Source organism: Trachemys scripta, chromosome 7 (assembly GCF_013100865.1).
Source record: "Trachemys scripta elegans isolate TJP31775 chromosome 7, CAS_Tse_1.0, whole genome shotgun sequence".
NCBI lineage: Eukaryota > Metazoa > Chordata > Testudines > Emydidae > Trachemys > Trachemys scripta.
In genome coordinates, this window is record NC_048304.1 from 4,795,985 (window position 1) to 4,815,819 (window position 19,835).

General features: G+C 44.2%; 1 protein-coding gene across 27 annotated transcripts in view; it reads right to left on the minus strand.

Moving 5' to 3' along the window:
- The window catches only part of CADPS (calcium dependent secretion activator), a 364,439-nt gene that overhangs the window by 280,262 nt on the left and 64,342 nt on the right, over positions 1-19,835 (minus strand). For all 27 annotated transcript variants that reach the window (XM_034776664.1, XM_034776659.1, XM_034776658.1 and 24 more), the window contains exon 2: positions 11,922-12,035. In XM_034776664.1, coding sequence (XP_034632555.1) covers positions 11,922-12,035 — 114 coding nt within the window. The remainder of the gene's footprint in view (positions 1-11,921; positions 12,036-19,835) is intronic.

Sequence of the window (19,835 nt, forward strand, 5' to 3'; positions counted from 1 at the left end):
AAAACACCCATTAAACCAACTCCTGTGTAAAATGGCCATTTATAGTATAGACTTACATCCAGGCTTTTTCAGTTTTATGATTAACAATGGAAAAAGGTAATGGGTGTAAGTGCAGATGTAATCAGGTACCTAGATGTCTAAATGGCAGCATTACCGGGTCAGAACTACATCGGTGTCCAGGTAACAGTCAGGCCAGAAGGGCTCACACCTGTTCACGGAGACGTGTTTTTATTGAGGGGATACAGAAGTGTGATGCATTTGAAGCAAGTCCCGTTTGCCAGTTGCACACGTGTAATCCCAGTGACTGCTGTGGGAGTGGCAGCACGAGCTAGGTGATTAGGCTTCGGTCCTTTATTCCATTACAGGATCCTTGCAAGGAAAACTCACTTTCTAACAGACATTAGATAACTCGCATCATTTTCTTCGACTGGAAACATTTTGAACAAAGAATCCCGTGAACAGGAGAAAGGCCGAGAAAGTCTTGCATCCTATGTTCAGAAAGTCTGATCTCTACTCTACCGAGTATCTGTACTATGGCTGTCTGAGCAGGGTGTGGCCAGGTTGTGGAAAGCCCGTCAGCTAAAAGGTATTGGCTCCCTGCACTGCTGTTTGTGGAAGTCTGCTTGTCCCAGTGGCGTTTGCAATATTTCTACAGCATTACAGATGTTTTGCAAACCCCCCGGCGCAGCCTGTGCAGTTCGCTAGACTTTTCATCTGATGGCACTGATGTAGAGATGAGCATAACTCAAGCTGGTAATCTGGTATAGTAGAAAAAAAAAACCCTCGTCCTTCATAAAATTATTGATCACACATGCCCAAGTCGACATGCATGACGGAAGAGACCATGGCCACTTCCACACAACCAGAACAAGGAAGAGCAATGATATCAAACAGCCCGTGAGCTTCCCACATTTAATTTGTTCCCCTTTCATTCTCCCAGGACAGAATTTTGGTAAGGGGACAAAATGCAGAGAACAGAGTAAGCTGCATGTTAACACGGCATAGGAACGTTCAGAGGAATCTTTCAAACCTGGAATACGGATTATGTCCTGTGCTGGGATTGTCAGTGATAAAGTTTCCAGATTGACTAAAAAAAAAAGAAGTTTCCCCAACGCCCAAAGCAAATCCTGCGATTCTTCAGGCTATCCAACCACGGTGTTGGGTATATGGATTTCTAATGCATAAATGTAAACTGAAGGGACATTCAAGAGAAAGGATTGTGGGAAATAGGCAGCAATACGGAATAGTCTCTAGATAAAAATATACAAAAAGAACAGTGGATTGGTCAGCTGGGCTGATTTATCCACCATCCCCCTCACTCTATTGAAAACCACCTTGTTTGTGTTTGTCATAAACAAGTTTCTCACCATGCTCCTTAATAAAGGACTAGAAAGAAAAAGTAGGACAACAATTCACTGGTCCTGCAGTCTTGTTACTTTGCTGTGCCTCCCTGCCTTTATATTAAGGATATGTCTGCACAGCCGTTGGGAGGCGTGACTGCACCTTTGATCTAGCTTGAGAACCAATAGCAGTGAAGCCATGGCGGCACGGGACGTGTACACACCCAGGATCATGTGTGGCTAGGGCTAGATAGCTTCTGAATGTCTACACAAGCTGCAATCACACCTCCCGGTTGCGGTGTAGACATATCCTACATTTCCAATGGACAGACACCTGCTTCTGCAAGGGAGCCAACCCCACATTGTTCATTTGGAGATGGCTTAGTCAGGGTGCAATGTTTAGCTGCAGTTCGTAGAGAGCTATAAAGACACCAAGAGACGATACAGTGGAGGAGCTCAAGAGGTAGAAAGAACCACATGGCAGAGGGCTTGTGCTTGGCACATGCTGCTATGGAAGAGGTGTTAACGGCCTGTCAATCAGCTGTTGCAGGCAAAAGGTGAACACAGACCTCCTGGAAGGACATGCCTGTGTTACGCACTCAATTGATGCTTCTTGTGTAGTAACGACAGCTGCAGTCAAAGGAGAGCAAGCAGCACATAGTGCCATTGGTCCAGGCAATGCTGCTCAGAGAGGTGCATGGAGCTAACCAAAAGGGCAACACCTCCTCCTGGAGCACCCCACGGTGCAGGGAGCCTGCCTGCTGCATCACCCTGTCAGAGGATCCAACATGTACCTGCCTCTGTGGCTAACTAGATCTGCTGGTATGTGCCGAAGAGGCAGACTGGGACCATTTCTTCATACCTCCCTTTGGGTGGCTTGCACCCTAAGGTGTGCAGGCAAGGGGCATGGCCATGGTCCCTGGTCTGGAGGCACATAGTAGAGGGAGCAAAGAGCTTTCCTCCCAACTTTTTGGTACCTGGCTTTGTCCTGGGAGCACGTTGGATATTAAAGCACCAACCCTTGAATCCAGGAGCTTAATGTTTTTTGCGGTCGATACTTTCCAACTCCTTGCTAAGAGCTAGGCACACGAGCCAGGAACCAAACACAATCAGTGTGGTCCAGTGGACTGAAACGCAGACATGGGCTCTATTCCCAGCTCTGAGACTGGATGACAACTCATTGCCCCTCTGTGCTTCAGTTTCCCTGTTGGTAAAACAAGGAGGTAGTGCCATAGGAACTACTAGTTATTGTCCCTGGTGTAAACTCTAAACACGGATTTCCATTTAAAGGCTACAATAAAAAAAAAGTAAAAGGAACAGACACAGTGGGCATTCAGTGCGTTGAGAAAGGAGGTCTGTTGCAAGGTAGCTATGACATTGCTTTTGAGTTCAGTATGGGTCAGAGGCAGAGTACCCTGATGATGTCATAGCCATGAGAAAAGCATACACAGCCATGTTATATAGTTTCTCTGTCTCTTTCATAAAAGTTTCATCCTTTTTTTCATTTGCTCAAAGTCTCCAGACTGCCCTTGAGCATAAACAGCAGTTACATTTTTAATTAATTTTCAGATTTTTAATGTGAGGCGGTGAGCATAGTTTGGCATTTGAAGTAACACAGAACTTGGGTGTGCTGTTTCACTGAGGAGTGTAAAAAAAAAATCTGTTGCCCTTTTTTTTTTTTTTTTTTTAAATTTAGGGCACTCACATTATATACAATAATCTTCCTATTGGACCTTGACAACAGTGAGTTTGGATACAAGCTGAATTGATGGGAATCTAGTCCCTTTGAGGTACAAATCACACTTGGAGTTGCAGTTAGCAAGAGATGTTAAGAGTAACAAGAAGGGTTTCTTCAGGTATGTTAGCAACAAGAAGAAAGTCAAGGAAAGTGTGGGTCCCTTACTGAATGAGGGAGGCAACCTAAGTGACAGAGGATGTGGAAAAAGCTAACGTCCTCAATGCTTTTTTTGCCTCTGTCTTCACGCAAAGTCAGCTCCCAGACTGCTGCACTGGGCAGCACAGATGGGGAGGAGGTGACCAGCCCACCGTGGAGAAAGAAGTGGTTCGGGACTATTTAGAAAAGCTGGATGAGCACAAATCCATGGGCACTGCATCCGAGGGTGCTAAAGGAGTTGGCGGATGTGATTGCAGAGCCATTGGCCATTATCTTTGAAAACTCATGGCGATCGGGGGAGGTCCCAGATGACTGGAAAAAGGCTAATGTAGTGCCCATCTTTAAAAAAGGGAAGGAGGAGGATCTGGGGAACTACAGACCAGTCAGCCTCACCTCAGTCCCTGGAAAAATCATGGAGCAGGTCCTCAAGGAATCAATTCTGAAGCACTTAGAGGAGAGGAAAGTGATTAGGAACAGTCAGCATGGATTCACCAAGGGGAAGTCAAGCCTGACTAACCTAATTGCCTTCTATGAGGAGATAACTGGCTCTGTGGATGAGGGGAAGGCAGTGGATGTGTTATTCCTTGACTTTAGCAAAGCTTTTGATATGGTCTCCCACAGTATTCTTGCCGACAAGTTAAAGAAGTATGGGCTGGATGAATGACTATAAGGTGGATAGAAAGCTGGCTAGATCGTTGGGCTCAACGGGTAGTGATCAATGACTCCATGTCTAGTTGGCAGCCGGTATCAAGCAGAGTGCCCCAAGGATCAGTCCTGGGGCCGGTTTTGTTCAATATCTTCATTAACAATCTGGAGGAGGCATGGACTGCACTCTCAGCAAGTTTGCAGATGACACTAAACTGAGAGGAGTGGTAGATACGCTGGAGGGTAGGGACAGGATATAGAGGGACTTAGACAAATTAGAGGATTGGGCCAAAAGAAACCTGATGAGGTTCAACAAGGCCAAGTGCAGAGTTCTGCACTTAGGACGGAAGAATCCCATCACTGCCACAGACTAGGGACTGAATGGCTAGGCAGCAGTGCTGCAGAAAAGGACCAAGGGGTTACAGTGGACGAGAAACTGGATAGGAGTCGACAGTGTGCCCTTGTTGCCAAGAAGGCTAACGGCATTTTGGGCTGTATAAGTAGGGACACTGCCAGCAGATCGAGGGATGTGATCATTCCCCTCTATTTGACATCGGTGAGGCCTCATCTGGAGTACTGTGTTCAGTTTTGGGCCCCACACTACCAGAAGGATGTGGAAAAATTGGAAGGAGTCCAGCGGAGGGCAACAAAAATGATTAGTGGCTGGAGCACATGACTTATAAGGAGAGGCTGAAGGAACTGGGATTGTTTAGTCTGCAGAAGAGAAGAATGAGGGGGGATTTGATAGGTGCTTTCAACTACCTGAAAGGGGGTTCCAAAGAGGATGGAGCTAGACTGTTCTCAGTGGTACTAGATGACAGAACAAGGAGTAATGGTCTCAAGTTACAGAGGGTGAGATTTAGGTTGGATATTAGGAAAAACTTTTTCACCAGGAAGGTGATGAAGCACTGGAATGGATTATCTAGGAAGGTGGTGGAATCTCCTTCCTTTTAGATTTTTAAGGTCAGGCTTGACAAAGCCCTGGCTGGGATGATTTAGTTGGGGTTGGTCCTGCTTTGAGCAGGCAGTTGGACTAGATGACCTCCTGAGGTCCCTTCCAACCCGGATAGTCTATGATTCTACTATGATCCCGATCCTCAAAGGATTGTGGCTCAATACCTCTGAAGATGTGGGTCTAGATGTCTTTTTCAGACATCATGAAACACAGGCTAGTTTTGTATATTAAGAAGGTGCCTGTCAACTTTCAAACAAAGACTATCCCAGCCATCCAGTTTATTTTAGGATCCAGTTCCAATGCAACCTGAATATTAAGAATGCATTTTGTACACTTCTGTCAAATTCCATTCTATTCCAATCCGAGGCTTACCAAGCCACATTATGGTGTGGAAACGACATTCAAAGGTTTGAATCTTATTTTCTGCTGTACTCTCCAAGGCCCTGTTAACAAAAATATAGCAAGCAGATCTGACAATGAATTGAAAGTGACATGTATCATTCGATTAGAATTCTTTCTTACATGGTTCATAAGTTTTGAATGTAGCCTTCATAAATTCTTTACTATCAGTGAGTTCTGTGTTGTTCAATTAGCTATTTGATAAACACATCCTGCATTTAAAGGACTGACTTGTGTGCTGGATATCCCTGAACTAGTTTCCTCACTCCCAGTCAATGCTTCACAGCTCCTACTTGCCATGAAATTAGCCTTCTGCAAATCTGGACCAAACCATGAGTAAAGCGGAGTAAAAAAATTGGAATTTGTACCTCACAGGCAATTTTTCTATTTCAACCTTTGTTTTCACCCTAATTCGGGATGAAAACAAAAGCTGAAGTATCGAAATTTTTTGCATAACAAAATTCTGAAAAACTGCAGCTTGGAGATGTTGAAACATTTTGTTTCAAGTCAGTTTGACATTGAACTGCATCTACCTTGGGCGTCGGAGAGGTGCTTGCCTGGCAGACTGGTATGCGGCAATAACCCAAGAGATCTGGGAATCATTGCATTAGCCCTATCTGAAAGGGTACCAGTGATAAGATTTTTGGGGGGGGGGCGGAACCCATGTGGGTGCCTATCTGCAAAGGAACAAAGGGGTTTCAGTTCTGTAAGTTTTGTTCAAGTGTTTGTTGGAAGTTAAATTATTAGAAGCTAAAAAATACATTTTTATATAGGGCACAAGTACAGTAGATTCCACTTAATAGCCACCTCAATATTAACAATTTCCAGTTAATAGCAACATTTTGCCGGGAACCAATCCTGTCCCATTGACTTTAATGGGAAAGGGGTTCAGATATTGGCAACTGCATGCCACTTACTGAAAAGTTGTTTTGGAAGAAAAGCCCCAGCTGCAGGCATATTTGCGCGGATGCAGCCAGGGAAGGAAGTGTTGGAGGTGCCTTCCTTGGCTGCAGCCCTGCAAACCTGCCTGCAGCTAGTGCTCGGCTCGTCCCAGTGCTTCCTTCTAGGGCTGCGGCCCCACAAACCTGCCTGCACGCAAGGACACAGGAGTTGCAGGCAGGGGAGGAAGCTGTGGAACGGGCAGTAGCAAGGACGGGGGATGATGCAGTCCGGATTCCAGAGCTGCGTGGTATTTCTCCTGTGCTCTCCGGGGCTGCAGCCAGGGAAGTGCTGGGACGTGCTGAGCCTTGACCCCAGAGAGTGCAGGGAGAGGTATCATCCAGCTCCATTGGCCCCCGCTCTCTGCAGAAAGCTCAAGCATCCGGACTGCAGTCCCCACCCCGATGCTGCCCTGCCAGCAGGCAGGTTTGCAGGGCTGCAGCCAGGAGAGGCATATCGCAGGGCTTCTTCCCCCAGCTGCAGCCTCACAAACCTGCCTTCTCCTTATTAGCAACTGCAGGATAATGGCAACTTTTTGCTGGCAAACAAGGGGCTGCTAATAAGCAAAATCTACTGTATGGTGGAGCTGGTCAGAACAAGATTTCAACAAAGAAGTGGAGAGAAACTGCAAATAACTTCACAGCATCTTGCCCCCTTCATTTTCCCCCCAGCTGGGTTTAAATAGTCTGTTTTTTCCTCTCACAGTCAGTCCCATCCAAGTAAATCAGTTAAGCGTGTCTTAAATCCCACTGCCATCTTGGAAACATTCTCTCCAAGAGCACGTGTTCAATGAAGCAGTGATAAACTGGCAATCCCCTGGCAATACCCTTTTGGATGAGGGATGAAAATTACTCTCCGCTTCCTACCTGCCTAGAGAAAAGAGACAGAGCTGGGACCATTAGACCAATTCAGCAAAGCTAAACCAGGGATGAATTATGTCTTTCTCTGCACAACGGCAGTTGCTGCCCTTTGCTATCATGCGTGAGAGTTTAAATTCTCTTCAAGGTTTTACCATTGAATTTTTCTCCACTCCCACAATTTATAAACCAGATCTTCACCTTTTACGGTGAATAGCTTGGAGAGAGAAAGATGATTGGCAGGAAGGCTGACAAAAATAAATTACACTGCTCAGATAAATCAATCCCCTTTCTGACAAGTCCTTCCTCCCTTCGGAGGAAGGGTATGAAAGTCTGCGTTAAGAGCTGCACAAAGAAAGCTATTTGCAGTGCACAAGACGTTTCAGTGGTCCTCCAAAAGCTATGAGCAGAGCTGTATGTTCCAGCTAATCTAATTATTTACATATATAGAGACAGAAAACTCCTGTAACAGTACCCAGAGACCATTCAGGGTGAAAACGTGAAATTCTTGTCAATAATCCAAAATTCACCTGAATAATCACCCCAACTCCAGCAAGAGCGGACTGTGACCGCCCAGTGACAGTGATATTTCTCAGAGCACGACAGTCACTGTACATTGGGGCATCTGCACTTGCTTGCAATTCATTTCCAGCAGCAACTCAGGATGCTGATTTTGACCTCTCGAGTCTTCGCGGGTTACAGAGGGTCTCTCTCCGTGTGTTTACCCTGATATATTTGATCTGCCTACACCCTTGAATTAACAGCCCTCAGATTTAAACACGGGTATGGAGGTTGGATGATGCAAACTCCCAGCTTTGCATCATTATGTATTTTGACACAACCATTCATATAAATTCTGTATGTGGATGTGAATATGTGAAGCTAGAATCATACGGAATTGTGCCTTGGTTTATTGCTAGACTGAAATGTACAAAGCGAGGTTATAAAGACATTCACGGTGCTAAATGACAACATGTCAACAACTAGAGATTTAATGGTGATTAGTCCTACAAAGTAATTAGTACAATGAAGACTATTCATTACCAAATCTAGTTAATTGCCAAAATATTACTTTTCTTTAAAAAGGAACATAATTAGAGAAGTATGTTTCCTAATTATGATTTATGGCCTTGGAATTGTGCAAATGATATGCATTAAATGTTTGAGTATTATTGGGTGAAGTCATCCCCAGTTTCACATTAATTCTTTTATTGCCTTCCAACTGCTTTCCATTGTTAGAAAACTGGAAAAAAAACACCCCATTATCCAATACACATTTGCGGAAGGGATGCCTTATTAAAGTTACTATATGAAATATGGTTGCTCAGTTATAAGGCAATTTTCAACTCTCCATTTAATACAACAGAAGAGTCAAAAATTGTATCTATCAGATTAAATCCAAGTCATTTTTGTAATCTACTCAAAATAACCGATGTCAATCCCATTGAGTAGTTTTTTGGTTTCTTAAGGACTGTATATAAAAGTGTTCTGAAATGCAACACAGTAACCAATTAGAAAGCTCATTGCAAGGAAAACACTTTGGATCAACCAGGCCAGCCACATCATACTGTTTACTATTACATTAATTGGACTCCTAATCAATAATTGTGCCACTAGATCATTTTGAGGCCACCGGGCAAAATAGAAACAACTGAACTATTAAACCCATGTAAGATCAAACTAACTGCCTTCGGAAGTATCTGTGGAATCTTGCATCCATCAAGGCAATTTCAAGCGCTCAGAGAAATATAAAAACACAGCAATCCCCATTATAGAATCTTACATATTTTCCTGGAAAAGCAGGGATGGTTTCTGAAAAGGAAAAAAGGAAGAAGGATGCAAGTTACATCCATCTTCTGATCAGCCCACTTTACACTTTAAGTGTAACTGATAAAGCAGTGTAACCTGCATTGTTCTGATATTCCCCGAGGGTCTATTCCTATAGATGCCATTGAATTCTATGGGAATCTTGCCATTGATTTTCAGTAAAAGGCCATTAGTGTGTATAAGAAGTAACTTTCGCTCAGAGGAAGCAGGAAGGAGGGTGTGGCTGGGGAAAACAAATAAGTGAACATTTTGTAGGCTATATGAGAAGACAGATTTAGTGAGTATCCCTGCTACCCCCACACCTCATGTCCCCTCAGCATGTAAAGTACACTCCTTTAGGCAAAAGGAGAATCAGGCCTGATGGGAGCAGCAGGAGATGATGGATTTGCTTGATGGAAAATCAGTGCGAGATTCAGGCCCAGTCACCACACCTACAGGCTGCCAAACTGAAGCCAGTTCCACGGCTCTGTCTCTTATTAAATTTCTGAGACCTGCTCTACATCTGAAAATTAGATCAGCCTGGCTGCAGTGGTAAGGCTGTGAAAAATTTTATGCCCCGTACGATGTAGTTAGGTTGACCTAACCCCCATTGTAGATGAGCTTGGTCAACGGAAGAGTTCCTCCATGACTTAGCTGCTACCTCTTGGAGGGTGGATTAACTACATCGATGGAAAAAACCCTTCCCTTGACGTAGGAAGCATCTGCACTACAGTGGCACAGCTGCAGTTCTGGCCCTAATTTCTCCTATAGGCTGGGCTCCCTGGAGGACTACATTTCCCATAAGGCAATGGGCTTATGGGATTGACAAAGCCCTGGCTGGGATGATTTAGCTGGGAATTGGTCCTGCTTTGAGCAGGGGGTTGGACTAGATGACCTCCTGAGGTCCCTTCCAACTCTGATATTCTATGATTCTATGATTGCGCTCTGATTGAGCTGTGTGGTGAATCAAGAGAGTTGCATGGATCTATGTGCGTTATGGGAGACAGTCAGGCCAGGGAGCCTGGCTCCTAGAGGAGAATGGAGGCATCAGGCTCCCAAACCACATCTCCCAAAATGCACTTCCAATGTGCACTATGTATCTCAGTTGGCGAGATATCAGCAGATTGGTGTATGGGAAATGTAGTCTGCCAGGCACCGGACACAATGCGCAGGGCCGTCCTTAGGCATACGCAGCCAGGCACCACTAAATTGGGGGCACCACCGCCGGGACGGGACAGCAAGCAGGTAAGAGCGGTCAGGTCGTAGTGCCAAATCAGCCGGCACAGTGGTGCACTCTGAGGGAGAGTACTTCTGTGGTCTCTGGGAAGGGGCGGGGGAACTCACCTGTGTGACTCTCTCCCCGCCGCCGTGAGGCGAGGGGGTCGGGTGGCACCGGCTCTGGCGGTATCCTTTTGCTGCCCCAGCGTAATGCACATTCTTCTTCTCCTCCCCCCCCGCAAAGTGGAGTCCTTCCCCCCCCAGCGCTGAGCACAGCCCCCCTGTGGAGTGGCCGACACCCCCTCAGCCCTCCCCTGGCAGAGCTGGGTGGGGTGCAGGTGCTCGGGCTGGCTGGCTGCGTGCCAAGGAAGTGACTCACTTCCTCGGCAGCCAGTCCGAGTGCTTCCGTTCCGACCACACGGGCTAGAATACGCAAAGCTGGCTGGGCTGGGGAGTGTGTCTCACGCAGCTGCGGTCCACCCCAAGGCCCCACAGGTCCCACATCCCTGAGATGCTGCACTTCACCGTGGTGCCGGCTGCGGTGCCCGATGGCATGACCTGACCTGAAGATTTGCTGCTGCTGCCACTCTGCACCCCAAGAGATGGATTTTGGGGTCCCACGGCTTTCCACCTATTTCCTCCTCTACTGCAGCTGTTGGACCAGCAGGTCGGGGGTGAGCCAACCATGAAAGCAGTACTGCATTGCCATTGATCAGCTTTGAGCATTTTTTTTTCAACCTTACGTTTTGCGCAGGGTTCAAAATATACCGGTTTTTCCTTTTTTGCCAGAGTCTTGGTGGCATTTTAAATACCTTTATCAAAATCATGTTAGATTATCATTTTACAGCTTTGTTTGCCAAAAATGCTTGCTAACAATCCTGAATCCAATTTCAATATCTTAGCCAAAATCAGAAAATTAAGTTGTTGACAATTATTTGTGACAAGTTTGGCTTGGGGGAGGGAGTGGGCTAGTTTTCATCAGAGAAACAAAGAATATTAGCAGGGAGTGGAAGGACAGATGTGATTTTACGGCCTTAAAATGCTCCCAACAAAACATTTTCTGAATTGCAGACAGCATTGTAAGTGCATTATTAAGTACTATTTGTCATTAACTATATTTGTTAATAAGTAAACATAGTACCATGCAATTAAAAGGTAACGTTAATATTAGCCAAGTGTCTGTGCTAGCCCCAACTTACCAGGTTTAAGTGTAATTAGTGGCCATCAAAATATTTATAATTTTACTTTTTGACTAATTTTACTGAAGCATTTGGGGTGCTGTCTCTAGTACAGAGGTGACACAGATTACTTGCTAATGACAAGCGCAGAGACTTTAATGATGCCCTCTATTGCAATATGTAAAGCTTTTCAAGGCCTTTGCTATTCTTGTTGGGTCACCACATACATTATGACAGTACCCTCAAAGAGCCAAATTCTCTCTTTTCTGCATTCCATGTCACCCCCATGGGCTACCTTCATCCCTGATATTTCTCTACACATGCCACCGGGCGGAATGTATGGGAGAATTTGGCCCAGCTGACCTCAACAGCAATGTGGAGGTATCCATTTGGACAGAATTTAACCCAAAAGTAAGAACATGAAGTATTAAGATACATTTAGCACGGCACTAAACTTAGCACAGATGATTTAACTGTTGAACCGTAATTTAATTTTCTTTAAAATATTTTGGGAGAATTGGGTTAAACAGCACTGAGTTTATTTGTTGGCTGTCAGAGCCCATCCAAAGAGATTTGGATGGGACTATGAATGCAGAAGAGGCCATGCAACACTTGTTCATAAGAAACCATTGTCCGCTGTGCTCATTTGTTGGGCATGAAATACACAATTGCCTCACCATCACGCCTTACCTCGAAATAACTTTGGACTGCATTAATAAAAGCTTCATCAGCCACAATCTGTGTTTCTCCATTGAGAAATGCTTGGAATCGATCCTTGACTATCTGGAGCTGCTGCTTGCTTATCTGCAAAGACATTTCAAATGAAAAGAGATTAGTTAGCAAAATGGAAATTATGGAATTAAAATAACCAAATAAATAACCTACATAATATTCTATCTTGTAACAGCTGGGCACCCTTGCTCCATACCTGTGAAACCATGAGGCACACCTCTACCACATGGTCTTTTGCCTATTGCAATAATATAGGTTGAATTAGATACAAATACCTTCATCCTGGCAAGTATATTCATACTGTTGGCCACTCCTAAGAACATCTGAAATAATTCCAGGCAATAACCCACTACATCCACATTTTCTTTCCAACGCAAAATGCACACAAATTGCTACCTCTTCCAAACTGGGAATTTTCTGAACAGAACTACTAAGCCCTCCCCCCACCTCCAGGATACTGGCCAGGTTCAGTGGCGACACAAACCACAATATAATTTACACTTGGAGTTAGAAGGGTGCTCTTAGACCTGGACTAGGAAAGAAAGTGGGATTTTGTTGTTGTTGAAATATAGTTATACAATCTGGCCCACTTAGGCCCGAATTTGCACCACCACTTAGCACCTATTGTAGAAGCAGTTTTGCACCTTTAACCCAAGTTAAAGAATAGGCTTGACCATAAACTTCGTTTAGACGAGAATTTTCACTCTACTGATACCTGCTGAAAGAAAAAGCATTTAAATTACATTCATTTTGCACACCCTCCGAACACCAAATCAGCACAGATCAAGCCATTTTAACTGTCAGACCATTTTCTGATCCATCTACAGCTGACACAACTTGAACACCACAGCTCATGGCATAGTTCCACTGATTCTGGCCCAGAGACGTCAATAGGAAGCTTACAGCAGACTTATTTTGGCCTCAAGGCAACGGCACACTGTTTTTTGTACAGCTCTATCAGTTTAGATACAGAGGTTAAAACTGATCCAACCCCTAATGTTCACCAAATCCCAATTGGTACACTGAAACAAGCTATAAACACCTTTCTACCAGTATAACTGAATCCACACTAATGGGGTTGCACTGATTTAACTATAGTCATGTCTAAATAGAGTTAAATGGATACAAAAATCTGTTTGTAGAGCAGCTCCAGGATCTGCCACCTATTGTGTAACTAGCACCATGTCTAAGCAATCAACTGTTGCCTTTACTTTCGGAATATCATCAAAAGCGGAATATGGCAGTAATAAAAGAGCATTTCAAAATTGGGTTTATTCAAATGTGAGGCGTGTGCGAAATGAAAGATTAACTGGAAATAATGCTAAATATAAATACTGAAGTATAACTGGATTCAATGAATATATCTGGATTAAAAAAAGAACTAGATAAATTCATGGATGACAGGTCCATCAATGGCTATTAGCCAAGGTGGTCTGGGATGCAACCCCATGCTCTGGGTGTCCCTAAACCTCTGTCAGAAGTTGGGACTAGATGACAGAGAATGGATCACTCGATAGTTGCCCTGTTCTGTTCATTTCTCTGAAGCACCTGGCACTGGCCACTGTTGGAAGACAGGATACTGGGCTAAATGGCCATTGGTCTGAGCCAGTGTGGCCATTCTTATGTTCTTAATGAATAATATAAGCTAGTGAGGGAAAAACTAAAATCCAGAGAGATGATTCCTTAAGATGTCATGTGCACACTGATGAGTCCAATGATGATTACAAGAGCAACAGGAACATTATGAAGCAGAAGGTTGGTAGGCTGAGATCCCTGCGTGACTTCTCCAGAATTTGAGGATAAGAAAGAATCTAAATAAGGGAGAGCAAGCTAAACAAAATATAGGTGACTAATTAAGTCTTGAAGAGAAAAGATAAGGACATTATGAAAAGCAGAATGAGTTACTGCCAACAAAAGGCACTGAGAAGAATTAGAAGAGTTTGTACAACTACACCGCTACCCCGATATAACGCTGTCCTTGGGAGCCAAAAAATCTTACCGTGTTATAGGTGAAACTGCGTTATATCAAACTTGCTTTCATCCACCGGAGTGCGCAGCCCTGCCCTCCCCGGAGCACTGCTTTACCGCGTTATATCTGAATTCATGTTATATTGGGTAGCATTATATCGAGGTAGAGGTGTACATCAGTGGGAGAAGGAACTACAACTTAGAAAACAGACCAATTCAACATGTAAGAGGGAAATCAAAGTAATGATGGTTCTAAAATGGCCAAGTTACCAAACTGGATTTTAAAAATCTCTCTTCAAAATGACAATAAAGCAGAGAAATACAGACCATTAAGAAGTAATGAAGGCCCATTAGATACAGCTGTTGATAAAATGTAGGTGCGGGAACACTTAGAAAATGTAGACATAAATATAACCGGGTCTAGATGACAACTCACAAGGTGCGAATGTGGTTAGCTAAGGAATATTGTGAATGGCGGTAATTAGTTTTGGAATGTCATGATGAACAAGGTGAATGAGCAAAGGAAATGCAGTGTGGCTATCTGGTTTGGTTTATTTTGCTGCTATCGGAAAGTTCCCTTGCTTTGCAAAAAAAGTATGTCATTGCTTATTTAAGAAAATGAGAAACAAAACTGCATTTCCCCCTTTGCGAGATGGGAAGAGGAAGCTATAAGCAGCTTGCCCACCCTGCTCCAAACACAGCAACATACATGGTGTCTAGTATTTCCTAGCCTTTGTCTTTAACAAACAAGAACGAAACATTAGGCTCCAACGAACCCTTTCATTCCTTGGGATTGGAGCACCTGACCTGAAATCAGCAAAAATAGCTCCATTTACTCAGGGTTCTAGCTCCTGAAATTTGACCATGTCAGCAGGAGCCCTGTACTGTTAGGCAGCATCCTAGAACCTACCACACTGGTAATGGAGTGAAAATGAGTTCAGTGGAGAGTTCTGCTGAAATGGGTAAACACAGTCCCTGGTTAGGTGACTAGTGACAATTCAGAGTTCACAGCTCTCAAGGAAACTCAATCAAACGTGGGTAAATTGATAAGTTATCTTATTTAAAAATAAATCAATCAAGTGCTCAAGCTGCAACAAGTTCTGTCAGCGGCCCATTACATCATCAGGCCTGAGACGGTCTTTCCAAAGCTTGACAGATTCGTTTGGTTTGACTTGGATGGAAGTACTGAGAAATAGATTGAAAACTGGCCAAAGGAACACCACAAAGATAGTGTACTGAGCAAGCGGGAGGCGAGACCAGCAAAGCGCCAGGGGAAACGCTGGTAGGTCTGCTTCTATCAAGCACATTGGTGGGATCCATGACAGGACTTAGGTGCTATTATGTGCAGCGTTGCAAGGCCTATCTTCTAGGTGCCTAGAAAAGTCAGAGGAACACCCCTGCACCCCACAAAGCTGAGTTACACCCCTTACACCATGAATGGGGAGAGCACGAGAGCTGCCTAAGAACAGGACCCACAAAGCCAGCACGCTAGGTGGGGAGCCACCTAAGCTTGCTAATGGGAGATGCTGACACGAGGGGTGTGCGCTAAGACCCACCCCTTTCCCAGAGACAGGCACCTAAGACAAGACTGCAGGGAGATGGCGATCTCTGCTATGATTCATGACCGGGTGGGGGTAGAAGCCATTTGGCTGCTTAAGTTGTGCATAGGGCCTGAAACAAAATGAGGGGATGGAAGAAACTCCCTTGTAACCTTCAGCCTAGTGCCAGGGTACTCACCCAGGATACAGGAGGCCCCTAGTTACAGAGTCATCCTAACTCCTTCTTTGGCCCAATTAATAGTTAATCAATTGTTTAATTAAAGTGGAACAGCTTCAATAGGAGAGATTGAAGGAGACCCAGTGCTTAGGGCACTTACCTGAGAGGTGTCAGATCCCTGTTCAAGCCCCTTCTCCTCAGGAGGAGGGACTTGAACCAGGGCAAGGGGGTCTCTAAACCCAAGTGAGTACCCTAACCACTAGGTTACAGGTTATAAGGCTCTGCCTTCTTGTCCCCCCACCTCCTAGCTGTATAGTTTGAACTCACCTGCAGGACCCAATCTGGCAGGCAGCCTCTGGATCAGGCCCCTGTGACTTAGGGAGCCAAACACCTCTCTTCCCTGGTTTGTAATGGCTCCAGGGCATAGGTGGCAGCGGTCAATGGAACCGATGCTGCTCACAGAGTAGTTAGAAGGTGCATTTCTTTTATGGAACTATCCCTTCCCCACCCCCCAAATCTAAGGTATTAATATGGCCCGAACACCTACCAGGAGGCAGTACTGCACATGCTCAGGCAGGAGACAGATACCTGGGTGCCTAGATGGAGGTTGCAGTGTGCATGCTCAGAGCAAACCCTCCCCCACCGTCCCTCTGCCCTACACACAAACACCTTAGGTACCAAGTGAGGTTAGGCGCTTACAGGCTTTGATGGCTGTTGAGCAGGGGCTCTGGGGAATTGCAGCAGTGCCTAAAATCACAACCTAGATGCCAATGTACCTTCAAGGGTCTCACTCTTTACCCCTCCTCCAGCTTAGTAATAAACAGCACATGGATTACAATTGTAGATGATACTAAACTGGAAGCTTTTATTAACATCAGTGAGGGACAATGAAATTATTCCAGGAAATAGAGGTTAGGAACCAAGAAAAGCCATTAAAAAAAGAAAAAATTCAGCCGACAAATATCCATCCTGATACACCAGAGGAAGATGTACCTGGTGTGCTGCATCTTCACTTTTCAGGTTGCATTTTGCGGGGGCCAAGTGCCACATACTGGTTTGGTTTTGTATTTTTTTTAAAAAGATAATTTTGTCAGAGAACTTTTTTATTAATTTTCAATTTGTAGCACATTACCTCTCGCGGCAATTTCCAAAAGCCCATTTGTTCAATTACTACAAAACAAAAGTCGTTTCTGCTCCACACTTATGCAGGAGATTGGTTGAACTGCCTTCAAAGTGAGTGATGTTGCCTGACATTTCTGGAGACTAACAGCATTCATCTCATGCATTGTTAATTACTCCAGGGGGCAGTGTAAAGGCATCATTGGAAATTTCCTTATTAGAGCTGTGGGTTTGGTTTTCTTTAAACCACGCAGTTGGGAGGGGGGAGGCCCCCTTTTTTCCAATCCCATCACATGTGCAGTGTTGCTTAATAGCACCTTAATGTTCTCATTCCCTCCCCCCCCCTCCCCCCGGCTGCAAAATAGCACTGGTTTATTGATCTTTTTCCTCTTTCTACAGCTATGAATATCATCAAGAAAAAGTCAATTTCTAACTGAAAATTAAATTGCTTTCATATTCTATTTAGCTTTTGCAGTGCCAAGGTAACAGATGACCAGTGAAGGAATTTCATCTACCATAAGCCTAAGTAAAGAAGAGAATGTGTTTGAACACAATCCACACCGGGAAAGGAAACCCTGGGTTGACCACACTTTGGGTATTTGATTTTGTGCATGCGCCTTTTAAATTCTCCCAACCACGAGTTCCCTATGTTGGTTGTTAGACACAGTTCCTTGGTGCTTAATGTTAACTTGAGTTGTGGCATATTTATTATTTGTATTAAAGTAGCACCTAGAGGAAACCATCAAGAGCCAGGCCCCCCTGCTGCTACAAACACACAGAAAAAGGCAGTACCTGTCCTGCCCTGAACAGCTCACAATCTAAAACAGGCAAAGAGCGGGCAGGAGGAAGGATTATTATCCCCATTTTATAGATGGAGAACTGAGGCATGGGGCAACTGAGGGCTTGCCTGCATGCAGAGTTGCACCAGTTTAAATAAAGGTGTGACTTTAAACTGGATTTAAGATGGTGCAAAAGGCAGTGTGAACACTCATTTCAGTTTAAGCCAGCCTTACTTGGGTTTAGTTTAAATTGAACAAGTTTAAGCTCCACTGAAATAAAGCACACTCAAACCAAAATGTCCACACAGGAGTCTGTCCTAGTTAGACCAGGTGAAAAGTGAACTCTGAAGGCCCTAAACAACTTGGCCACAGTCACGTGGGGCAGGCGTGGCAGAGCCAGGAATCGAACCCATATCCCCCCAGTTCCCAATCCAGCACCGTAACTTCAAGTTCACCCTTTTGTTGAATTCTTTCCAACATTATTCCCAGCTCACAGCTCTAGAGACTGAGACTCACAGCTCAGTGCCTAGATTTGGATCCTACAGACAGCAGAGTACTTTGTTGCATGAGGCCCTTCTGGAAGTCAAAATAATTATTGTAAATGAAGGAAATCTCTGCCTGGCTGTTCCTGCTTGGTTCTAGCAACTTCTATAAGCAAAGAGCTAATTAACTGCCATTTGGACAGCTGCTGACCTCCCTCTGTCAATAGCCCTTTAACGCCAGGCGTGGGGCGGGGCTGTGGGATTTTCTACCTTCTGAAAATTTTATGGATCGTATGTGGAAATTCCCCCTCCCCCTGCCCCAGCTCAGATGCTAAGGTCAGTATTAACTAATTTTAAAAAATTCAGAATTTGGTGACAGGAAGGAAACATTCTAACCAGTATTCCAGGCTTAATGCCAGATTCTCCAGGATCAGATCAGTCGAACCAAATAATGCATGGTATGTATGCCCTGATTCAGCAAAGCATGTATGCATGTGAGCAGCCGTCCTGTTGACTATAGTTCCCTAATCAGGTTGCCTAACATGCCTGAGCAGCAGAACCCCATTAAGTTTGAGAGGTTTAGCAGATTCTTTTGTCCTATCTGCTGGCCTTGGTTTATTTCAACAGCAGCTCTATCTAAACCAATCTATAATGTGCCTCTTCAGAGATTTCCAACTTGAACACTAAGGTCCATATTCAGCTAAATACTTAAACAGAGGCTTAACTTTAAGCACATGAGTAGTGCCACTGATTTCCATGTGGCCACTTGTGCTCAAAATAAGCACATTTAAATGCTTTGTGAAATCAGGGTCCAGATACATTATTTTGGCATATTTATTAGAGGCAATATGATCAGCTACACAAAAATAACCTCTTATCTCACTGAGCAGACCCAGTAAGGACTTAGAAGAGGCCAATACAGAAAGAGCATTTTTCACATAGTTGTCTTCCACAGTGTGCTTACAGTGGCATGAAAACAGAATAACTGCTCCACAGAAACAACTCGGATTCAATCAATACTTCACATCAGCATTCTGCTATCTTGGCAGGACTTTGGTCAAGTTTTGCTCTGTTGCACCTGTATATCCACACTGAACTGGTTGTAACTTCAATAGATTTAATGGGATCCAAATGTAGCTCTATGAATGTGTGCCAGAATTGTAAGAAGAGAAGTAAATAGATGGCCATATTTAGTAGTGACAAGTTGAGTTTTCTTATTACCATATTCATTAGTCTTCCATTACTTTTCCACCCCTCGTTACTCCTTTTTGGAGCATTCGCTACCACTACGAACAGGCACAACCATTAGATCATTCGCATTATTGGATGGCAATAGGGAAAGCACTAATAGTCACTGCTGCACTTTACAGACATTGTAGATTGCTGGAGTTGCATAAATTGATTTTTTGGATGCGAACGAGATGTCTCATTAATCTTATGGTGCATTTATGTAATAAAATAAATAGCAGCTGTAAAATATTCTAAGTACAAAATGCCCAGTTTGGATCTTGGAACCATACATGCAGATCCAGGAAAAATGGAATTGACGATAGGTTTGAGAAGAGTGTGCTACCTGCTCTTCCACCACAAGCCTTCCTACCATCTTCTCTAAAGTAAGTTAGCCGAGATATACACATTTAGTCCTACACACTTGCTTAGTGACCCCAGAAATGAGATGTGGCTGACCCAGTTGGAACAACTCAGCCCTGAACACTTGCTATACATATGTCTCTGTGTGCATTAAGCATATCAAGAATGAAATTTCATGAGTTCAACTTAAGCCGACCTTAGTGAAATATGCAGAATTC